Source organism: Canis lupus, chromosome 21 (assembly GCF_048164855.1).
Source record: "Canis lupus baileyi chromosome 21, mCanLup2.hap1, whole genome shotgun sequence".
NCBI lineage: Eukaryota > Metazoa > Chordata > Mammalia > Carnivora > Canidae > Canis > Canis lupus.
In genome coordinates this window covers 5191632-5202218 of record NC_132858.1, presented here as the reverse complement: position 1 = coordinate 5202218, position 10587 = coordinate 5191632, and the positions used below count along the sequence as shown (strand labels likewise).

Below are 10587 nucleotides of genomic sequence, written 5' to 3'. Positions count from 1 at the left end.
GGGCGGCCATTTGTATGCGGCCGCGGGATTGGTCGCCCGGCTCCCGCGAGGGGGAGGGGAAGGAGGCCGCGCGCACTCGCGCGTGCGTGAGCTGGCGCGCGAGGTAGGGCCCGGTCGCGCCGAGGCTCGAGCGGCCGTCGCCATTTTGTAGGGTTCTCTCTGACGCGGGAGCCGCCGCCGCCGCCGCCGCCACCCGGAGGTGCGAGGGGGTCTTGTGGAGGTGTGCGGGGAGCCCGAGGGCGGGCCGGGCTGGGCCTCTAGCGGACGGGGCCGGCCCACGGTTTGGGTTTCTCTTGCTGCGGGTGGTCCGTTGAAGACAACGGGAGGAGGCGGGGCCGGGTCTCCGGAGGGGGCGGGGCAGGGGTCGAGTGAGTCTTTGTTGGGGCGAAAGAGCTGGAGGTTGGGTCGTTGAGGGTCTGGGATGGGGCCGAGGAAGCCTCTTTATTCTTGGAGTATTTTTGAGGGTAATACCGCACGGAGGAGAGGTACAGCGATTTCCCTCCAAAACCTCGTTATCAGGGACATTCAAAATACATGCGTCTTGCCCCCTTCTTGAGCTCTTCTCTTTCCTGCACCCCAAAAAGAGTATTTTAAGACATAAAACAGCCAACTCTGTTATTTAAATGCGTCTCATTCCACGGAGATAATAGACGGTGCAGTGCATGCTGACCCTGACCTCCTGTTTGGGTGTCACACACCTCACACTACCTCTTATGTACAAACCTTTTCTTCCTATTAAGAAAAAAAAAATAATAACGTTTATGTGAGATCTTGAATCTTGAAGGTGCCAAGAACTTCTTTGGAGGATTAGACCAAAATGCAATGCCCTGAAATTTCCCACTCCACCCTTAACTTTTGGAAATCTTATTTCTTCTCTCCCAGGCGCTTATCAGGATGGTGAAGCTGTTCATCGGAAACCTGCCCCGGGAGGCCACAGAGCAGGAGATCCGCTCACTCTTCGAGCAGTATGGGAAGGTGCTGGAGTGTGACATCATTAAGAACTATGGCTTTGTGCACATAGAGGACAAGACGGCCGCGGAGGATGCCATACGCAACCTGCACCACTACAAGCTGCACGGGGTGAACATCAACGTGGAAGCCAGCAAGAATAAGAGCAAAGCCTCAACCAAGTTACACGTGGGCAACATCAGTCCCACCTGTACAAACCAAGAGCTTCGGGCCAAGTTTGAGGAGTATGGTCCAGTCATCGAATGTGACATCGTGAAAGATTATGCCTTCGTACACATGGAGCGGGCAGAGGATGCAGTGGAAGCCATCAGGGGCCTTGACAACACAGAGTTTCAAGGTGAACTGCTCTGGGGTCTGGGTGGCAGAGTAGTGGGGTCTAGGTCAAGACAGAGACAAGAACACAGGACCAGGCGGCTGTCAGGGTGGTGGTTTCCTTTCTATTTTAACTGGATATAATAGAAAGATTGCATGTTTACCACATTTAAGCACAGTTTACTCTTGGGAGAAGCAAACACTCCCTTTTCAGATTTATTTGCCAAAATGTTCAACAACTGTGTAGAGTCACAAACTGGGTTACTTTATCCCATAGTCTTCATTCATTTGAGTGCTGTGGGAAGTTTAATCTGGGCAAATAAGTACCTCAAAGAAGTGGGGATAAAAGTCTGTGGATTACCTCCTGCTTTTGTTATGACCAGGAAGCTTTATATTTGAGAGTTTAAATGATTAGGGTTTATACTCTTTATTGCTTTATGTGATAGGTTGTTGTGGGAAAGAGGGACAGAGACATCTAGAGGGATCTCTATATTATAAACCTGAATGGTGAACCTGAATTTGGGGAAGTAACTTTTGAATGCTCAAATTTGTTCAGTCTATGAACTATACAGGCAGGGCCAAAACCCATGCCATTGGACTATTCTCCACCTACTATTATTTAACCCTAATGTAAAAAAAGAAAAAATTTTAAAGACTAGATTGAATGAAATGATGGTCCTGCTTCTGAAAGGTTCCAGTAAAGGTGGCGTGGTGTGTATTGTATAATTTTACCAATTATAAAGGTACAAAGGTTATCACTAATACCTCAAGGTTATCTGAAGACTCTGCCACTGTGCTAATATAGTAGCCCCTAGACAACATGTGGCTATTAAATAAATTTTGAGTTTTCCAGTTGTATTGTACACATTTGAAGCACTCAGAAGTTACATGAGACTATTTGTGACTTTATTAGTATAGATAAGAACGTTTCCATCAATCTTAGAAAGTTCTGTTGGGCAGCGCTGTTCTACAAGTTTTTTGCTGACAGTATCATCTTGACCCACACGTTTATAGCCACTTCTCAGGTTCATAAGTTAACACTATTTTTTTCTGAGTGCCACTAAAAGGTTTATTGAGAAATAAATACTTAAGTGTTCTCTGCTAAACCTAGAAAACAAAAGAAATGGGAGAAGAAGAAAAGTTAACAGAAAAGGGTAAGAAAGTTTGCAAGTACTGTAGATTGCAAATAGTGTGTCAGATCTCTCTGGCCTCAGCCAGTGGTGTCTTGACCTTTAGCTCCTCTCTAAAGCAGAGGGTAAAAGTTATAGATAACTTGCTACCATTAACTAATTGTGTGACTTTGGACAAGTGTTTTAATCTCTCTGTGCTTCATTTTCCCCGCTTATAAAATAGAATTAATGATCCCTGCAGTACCTCCCTCACAGGATGGTAGTGAGGCTAGAATGAGGTAATAGATGTGAAAGTGTATTGACAGTAAGCACTATATGATGAAAGGTGAGTGTTGTTTGGAACAATGAGTGTGTTTCTATTACGGTTAGAGGTTTATTTAAAATGTGATAGCTTTTCTCACTTACGTCTCTTATTTATATTTTTCTTTTATTATTTTGGAAAGCTGTTGCACTTCATACAGCTTTAAGAATATTCTTAATTTTCACTTGATAGAGATGGGATCATGAATGGACAGTGTGTGGAGGGAAAATAGGGGTTTTCTCTTGACAGGTAACAAAATGTAAAAAGATTTGCAATTAAAGTCGGGTACAAACTGCAAAGATGTCCTGGTAATGTAATACTGCATGTCCTTACCTTTTTAATATACAATTGAATAAAAAGATAAGGGCAAAAGCATGCATGCATAAGTCATTTAATTGGGGGAGTTGGCTTGGGAAGAGTGCGTGTTTTAATAAAGCAAGTCTGATTATTCTAGGAGTGGGTGTTTTAGTAATAGTGATCCATGAAATTCTTTAAAATGTAATCATTGGAAAAGAATCCTTTATTTGGTTTTCATGTTCTTAGCTTATCTACTCCGAAGAAAGCACTCTACTCTGAGTTATACATTCAGACATTTTTATAACCAGCTCTGTTTTTTTCCAGATGACAAGAGAAAGTTTAGCATGGGATACATATTGCAGTTTTACAGAAAATATAATCTAGATACCAATTGATCACATTTGTCGATAAAGCCTTTTTAGTCGTTTCCTACCAAAGGTGGCCTTTAAGAGTGCCACTTTGAACATCTTTTGAACATTTATTAATAGTGCCATTAGGCTTCTGCATTTATGACTTATAAAAGGAAGCAGCAGAACCTGAGTTAACCTGGGTCTTTCAAGACCTGTTTCCTCTCCACAAGCAGCAGTGAACTGAACCACTGTTGAATTAGCAAACAGTTTGCATTGGAAGACCCTAATTCAAAAAGCTGTTCCTAAGTAACAGTTCAAGCAACTGAGTTGGGAATGGTATATAAGAGTTCAGGTGTCTTGTTTCTCCCCATATGTAAATGGGCACTAAACTGGAGTCCTGTTGTGGATTAGCTACACCCCCAGCCTTCTCTGAATCCTGGCACATGAGAGGAGCTCAGCACTTGGGACCCAAGCTGCCCATCTCTCAGTATTTTTAATAATCTGTTCCAGCTTTCAAAAGAAAACACTTCTATTAGGCTAGTTTTCTGGGAAATGTTGGCAGTGTATTTCAGTAACTTTGGAGGTCTAATAAAATCTTTAAGCTTTGGCCTCTCCAAGTGTAGCAAAGTGGTAGAATTTAATCTTTCAATTTTCTTTGCCCTGGTTCCTTAAGGTAATAGAGAAGCACAGTATTTTTCAGTTCTAATAACTTCAGGGGATTTAAATTAAAAACCTAGTTACAATCTTTGGAAATTTTTGTGTGGCAAAAATACTTCTATTACAGATTTTTTAGTTCTATTTAAAATTTTTTTTTTACCTGAATCTTTTTTACAGCTGCTACAGAGGTAGATTATAAACATCTTATAAACATAGATGTTTATAAACTTAAGAGTTTTTTCAATAAAACAGGAATGAAGATTGGATGTAGCAACAAATACCAAGGAAAAATCACTGGGTTTTGTTTCTCAAAAAAAAGAAAAACAAAACCAGGGCCAGAATCTATAAAAGTAAAAAGCAAATTAAATTGAAATTTTTAAAAAATGTACTTTTAGGTCTCTGAATTGGCTTTTTAGATTGACATGGTTATTCCGACTTCAGAATGGAAGCAGTTTGTGTCTATCACATAGGTTAATGTCACCATGCATGTTTGAAAACCAAGTAACTTAGTCTTCCAGTCTAAATCAGGGAGCTCTACATTTGGGATATAAACTAGGGCAAAAAAATGTGTTTCTGTTCTAAGCATAGTTAGCATGTGGTCCTTAATAACTTCGTAGAGTTAGGAGTATTTAAATCTCTGAAAACAATGGGTAGCTAAATGCTGCAGAGAATTACTGCCATTTGGTATTGTTGACTATCAGTGGTGATGGTGGATGCTCCCTCTCTGCTCGCAGCTGGGAAGTAAAAACCTGAGCATCTTTGTTCTGCTAAAGAAAGGGTTTTAAGTTGGAGGTGACAACTACTAGAAACTGGGGTGGTAGGAATCTTAGACATCGGGCAGAACGGAGTTTGACTAAAGTGATTATTACTGCACTAACCCGCTCCCCTCTCAGGGTCAGTGCATGGCGCTGTTCTGGCTGCCGTCCTGAATCGGGCTGTTTCCAACAGGATGGTGGAGCACGAGGCCTCCTATCGCATAGCTGCATCCAGAACAAGGTCTGTTAAAGAGAGAGCAACTTGCTGATTGCGGAGGGGGGATTTGTTCTGAGCAGCCCTTAAGAGTGATGTGAAGCCCCTGTTCTCTGCATCTGTAATGGCTGCCTTTTGGCTACAATTTGAGAAATACTGACTTGATCTCCAAAGTCTTAGGCAGTTTGGGACTAAATACTGCCAAGAATATTCCTTTCCTCAAACTGCTTTTAAAGACCTTGGATGCTTTCATCAGTAAGGGCCCCTGGGCTTGCTGGTACACAAGCCCAAGGCAAAGATTGTTTCTTCTCTTAGCTGTTTGTAGTGCTGGCCATTTCCTGAAGAATGGGTGTTGCTTGTTTGTATGGATGCCCAGAGGCTTTTAGGCAAATGATGCATTTTTCTAACAAGTAGATAATCCCCTATGAAGAATTGTGAGCCACATGTCTGGATGAAATGCTGAATTATTTGGGAACACACTGTCTCTAAGAAATGAGTACTGCTTCAGTATCTAATTCTTGCTGTTGAGAGACCTTGGTCAAGTTTTCTTTCCACAGTAGGCACGGATTTGCCCTTGCTGAAAAACATGGGTGGGGGGTTGAAATCTGGAGAGTCACATAACTCCTAGAGGTACTAAGGTGAAGCAGATGATGAGCCAGGTAGGATTTGTGTATCCAACATAGCCTTCTGGTGACACCTGCAAAAATGGCTGGAGGAAACAAGATGAACAGAAGATTGCCGTGGTTTTTAAGCTACAGTAATTGCTGAGGCCCTATATTGCCCTGAGTAAATCAGTGAGAGGTTGGTAAGATACTTTTCAAATCTGGCATAACTGAGGTTTTGTTGGCTATTTGGGAAAATTGGCAGGTCTTGAATCATTACAGTTATAACCAGTATTAGCAGTGGGAAGTTTTTCAGTTTCTGTGTTGGGAGCCAGAGGAAGGAAGGGAAAGTTGTGGAGACAGAAGTAGGAGGGAATCAAGCTACCTGATAAAAGTAGAAAGTATTGACTGGTCTCTGAGGATTCAAATTTTCTCTCATCTGTATTAAACCTTCACTCTGACTTCTTTTGGAGGGGATTGCTGAAATAGGTTGCAGGAGTGTGTGTATGTATGTGTGTCTTATGCTAACTAGTTACTTTGATTTTGGGAGGATTAAAGAATGCCAGTGAGTTATAATAAGTCTTCTTACATCTATTTCCTCAAGGCAAAAGGATGCACGTGCAGTTATCCACAAGCCGACTTCGGACTGCCCCTGGGATGGGAGACCAGAGTGGCTGCTATCGGTGTGGGAAAGAGGGGCACTGGTCAAAAGAGTGTCCAGTAGATCGTACAGGTCGTGTGGCGGACTTTACCGAGCAGTATAACGAACAGTATGGAGCAGTGCGCACGCCTTACACCATGGGCTACGGGGAATCCATGTATTACAACGATGCATATGGAGCACTCGACTACTATAAGCGTTACCGGGTCCGCTCTTATGAGGCAGTGGCAGCGGCAGCAGCAGCTTCTGCGTACAACTACGCGGAGCAGTCCATGTCCCATCTGCCTCAAGTCCAGAGCACAGCTGTGACCAGTCACCTCAACTCCACTTCTGTTGATCCCTACGACAGACACCTGTTGCCGAACTCAGGTGCTGCTGCCACTTCGGCTGCTATGGCTGCTGCCGCTGCCAACACTTCCTCCTATTATGGAAGGGACAGGAGCCCCCTGCGTCGTGCTGCAGCTGTGCTCCCCACAGTTGGAGAGGGCTACGGTTATGGGCCAGAGAGTGAGCTGTCTCAGGCTTCAGCAGCTGCACGGAATTCTCTATATGACATGGCCCGGTATGAGCGGGAGCAGTATGTGGACCGAGCGCGGTACTCAGCCTTTTAAAAACTGGAGGTGAGAGTGGGGTGGGTGTGGTTAAGACTCTATAGTTACCTTGAAAGAGATCAGTGCTGCATAGAGGAGGCTAAAGCCACCTGTTTGCTGTCAGGACAGTATCTAAGAAGTAAAAATTTACATATTAGTGTGAAGCATTTCTCTAGCTTAGGCCAGAGGTTCATTTGGCCTGTTGAGGTTTTTTAGTCTATGACTCCAACCAGCTTGTTCCTTCAGAGAGAATAACAACAAACTCCGTTAGTGAGGATATTATTTAATTAAGCAATTTGGGTTACAGACACATAGTTAAGAGAACACTTGTTGAGTGCCCTCTTTGTACATTGTATCATTTAATCTATACAGTAAGCCTTTAAAATATTTTCTCTTTTACAGAGAAAAGAATGAAGGCTCAGAGAGGTTAAGTACTTTGAAGTCATCTGATAATTTAGAGGTAGTCAGAATTCACTCAGCCTTGGCAGACTCCAGAACTCTCTTCATTGGAAAAGTCGCGATGTAAGCAGAAGAATACGGGTCCTGGAGTTAATAATGAATGTCACAGTGAGAATTTTAACTACAACTTTAGACTTCTCACTTGCTAATATAACTACTTAGGTCATTAGCCTTTATCAGAGGAAACTAATATAGTAGATCTATAAGCCAAATAAAGTCCAATAAGCTATAGGTGTTTGGTTCTAAGACACTTGAAAGCAAAATGTTTTGGTGCCACTATCCCATGGAGTCCTTTCCTTATTAGTAGTCCAGACACCTTATGCATGAGCTCTTGAAGCCATATTTCTGCATAGCCTGTTACTAACATTTAGAGTCCCAAACACTTCTCATTTCTTCCAAGCAACTTTTGTTTTGGTTTTTGTTCAAGGGGAACACATAAGGAACTAGATAAAACAGGTAATTTCCAAATGTATAAAATCCCACTGGTGATGACCCCAGAAATTTAATTTTTCCTACTTCAGAAAATGTATACCAAAGATGTTGGAATGGCAAGAATAATTAGTAGGATTTTCTAGATAAATTTCATTTGAGTGGAAATGGCATCATGACAACTTTCTATTCTCATGGTTTTCCTTGTATCTTGAAATTGAGCATCACTTGAATTGGGAGGGCTGTTGAACAGTTTCCAGGGTTCCTAACTTATCCCATTGGTATATACATATAGAAGAAAATGAAGCAATGGGAATTTGCCCTTATATGTAGTGAGAAGCAAATAATGCTTTGAACCTGTGATAAATGATATCCTATATGACTATGACAAAAACGGATCTCTTAAGACCATTGTGTAGCAGTGTGTCTTTATGTGCATGAAGTACGTAATCTTAACAGCTTGTGTAGTTTGCCTTAATTTTTATTTTTAATGCAGCTGGATCTACCACGAAGTGGGATATTTCTCTAAAGGTGGTATCTACCAGATAACTTCTGTTTTCCTCAAATGTGTTTCATAGTTAAATTAGCATATTGTAGCTTTAGAAGGGTATCACTAAGGTATTTTAAAGTGAATTTTGACTGCAAGCAGTGGTTGTTCAACTAACCTCTTTTTAGTGATGACTTTTAAAGAAACTTACCTTCCAGGTGTGAACCTCAAATGGACTGAATAACCCTGAGTTGGTTGCAGTCCCAGGAGCCTGATGTTAATGAGGCTGCCAGGATGAAATACTCCAGAACTGTTGGGGATCTGAATTTGGGTCTCACCCTAGCAGAACTGATTCAAGAACGTCACAACTTTTGAAGTCGGTTGGTACAGATCAAGACCAAGATTTGGCCCTTTGTCTGTAATAAGTAGAGGAACTTGGTGTGAGTTAACTTCTTTTTTCCCCCAGCCATTGGTGTCTGGAGTTCCCATCATCAGTGGAAGAATTAGAGAATTTTAGGATTTCTTCTTTTGATTTGGTAAGGGAGGTTTGACCAAGTAGGGGAACTACTGGAGTTATGGTTCTAAATCTGTGACAGTAATGACATGTAGGTATATTGGAGGGTGACTGAACCGTTCCCTGATACCCTTTGATTGTCATTTCTGAAACCTTGTTTACTATGGAAGAATAAAATGAAACAAATTTAGAGTAGTGCAGTTGGCCATATTTGAGATCTTGACATCATCTGCTTTTTTCTGGATGCAAAAAATTAAATTATGGTTTTTTATAGTATGTGTCTGCCCTTTGTTGCAAGGACAGTACCCTTGTATCACAGAGGTTGTCTTGCTTAAAAGATGGATTAGAACATGAGAAAGATATATCTTATCACCAACACAGCAGTCTTGCAGATAGATTGCTTCTTATATGTAGCTATAAGTAGATTCCTTGGTAATTATATGGGATATAAGTTTGATCCAGTCTGACTTGGTTTTGTTTTGTTCTTTGTTCTTTTCCCCCTGGAATACAGGACGGGACCAGGGCCCTTGTACTCGGAACCAAGCTGCTCTCCAGGCATTGTGTAAGCCTCTTGTGTTGTGCTCTCTTTCAGGTAGGATAATTGCGGACTGAACCCTCGGGCTGCGGTCATATATGAGAACTTGCTCCGCGCGGTCCCCCTTGCCGGGATGTTTCCATTGCTTCATGTTTCAGTAAACAAAGGAGTTTGTGACCAACTATGTTTTCTTTCTTAATTTAATTCTTCTAAGTTGACTTTTCTTTCCTCTTGATACTAGTCTCTGTAGCCTTTCACTCCATTCCTTACATTCTCAGCCTCTGAGCAGCCCTAGGTAAGGATTATGCTGGCATCCCCTTTTTCCTGTACAGTGGAACCCCCTCTTATCTTGCTTTCCTTAGGAATTGAACCCTTCTCCCTGTCTACCTGCAACATCTCCTTTCCCTTTAAAATGACCATGTAGTGGCAAGAGACCTTTTACTCTTCTGTTAGCTCTGGACTCTAACATTGAAGCTAATCTGAAACTGCTAGGACCATTGGGGTTTTGGGGGTGGGGGTTGTTGTTTTGTTTGTTTGTTTTGTTTTATGTCTGACCTGTGATCGTGGTACAGCATTAGCTGAAATTTAGCCTTGTTTTACTTCACTCCTCCCACTTTTTTTTTTTTTTTTAATATTTTGACAAATAAACGTTTCTAACACTTAAGTACCTTTTTGTGTTTGTTGACTGTTCTTTACCAAGTATTTTCTGGTTCATTCTTAGTAGTGCTCAAACTACAAAATTCAAATGAGTAGATGCCTGAAATTTAGATGTAAAAGGAAGGATTTAGTGAGGTCTAAGTAATATGGCCTCAACAACGGGTGGAGAAAAGTTATCCAGAATCTTGAGACATTGATAAGTATGCTACTGCTCGTGGTCAGGTTCCTTAATTCTATTAATTAATAGAATCTTAATTAATTTCTAAATAATCAAAGCTACTCTTTCCACTTTACAGGCTAGCAAACCCAGGTTAAAACCCCGGTATCAGGAAAAAGGTAAACTGCAATATTGCCATGGACCTATCAGGTTGATTCAATGAACAATGACTTCATAGTACAAGTTCAATTAAATTCTCTTATGAACTACTTAAAGAGGTCTCACTTCCTGTGGTGCTAGTATTTTGCTAGGTTTAGACTATGGCTAAAATGAATAACCATTATGAGAGATCAAAGGAGAACATGTCATATTTTTAGCAGAAGAGTGGGGTGTTAATGATTAGCAGTAACAACATTCTGCAATTAAACGTGTCTACGGAATTTTTTTTGAGATTTATGAACATTATATTTTATCATGGCTTAGGTCTCCATAAAAGCAAGATTAGTGATAG

At 41.4% G+C, this 10587-nt stretch overlaps 2 protein-coding genes across 15 annotated transcripts in view; one reads left to right on the top strand and one right to left on the bottom strand.

The window, feature by feature from the left end:
* On the top strand, positions 1 to 9929 carry LOC140612492 (RNA-binding protein 4B). Of its 9 annotated transcripts, none has more exons than XR_012013683.1 (5): positions 1 to 199; positions 883 to 1306; positions 4910 to 5012; positions 6192 to 6868; positions 9320 to 9929. XR_012013683.1 is itself a non-coding variant. In XM_072790056.1 (4 exons), exons 2-3 carry the CDS (start codon positions 895 to 897, stop codon positions 4994 to 4996), a joined length of 444 nt encoding a protein of 147 aa, XP_072646157.1. In that variant the 5' UTR covers positions 2 to 199; positions 883 to 894; the 3' UTR covers positions 4997 to 5012; positions 6192 to 6355. The 9 variants fall into 9 exon arrangements, 4 of the variants coding, with proteins under 4 accessions (XP_072646157.1, XP_072646155.1, XP_072646156.1 ...); XR_012013682.1 differs by lacking the exon at positions 4910 to 5012 and adding an exon at positions 8432 to 8593 and having other exon boundaries at positions 10 to 199; XR_012013681.1 differs by lacking the exon at positions 4910 to 5012 and adding an exon at positions 8432 to 8593 and having other exon boundaries at positions 10 to 199; positions 9239 to 9929.
* Positions 7106 to 10587, bottom strand: part of LOC140612491 (RNA-binding protein 14) — a 45443-nt gene continuing 41961 nt past the window's right edge. For 3 of the 6 annotated variants that reach the window (XM_072790051.1, XM_072790042.1, XM_072790043.1), the window contains 2 exons: positions 9931 to 10019; positions 7106 to 7381 (listed from right to left, as the gene is read on the bottom strand). In XM_072790051.1, the coding sequence (XP_072646152.1) occupies positions 9955 to 10019 (65 nt within the window). In that variant the 3' untranslated portion in view covers positions 7106 to 7381; positions 9931 to 9954. The remainder of the gene's footprint in view (positions 7382 to 9930; positions 10020 to 10587) is intronic. The other 3 variants (XM_072790039.1, XM_072790040.1, XM_072790041.1) reach the window with 1 other exon arrangement.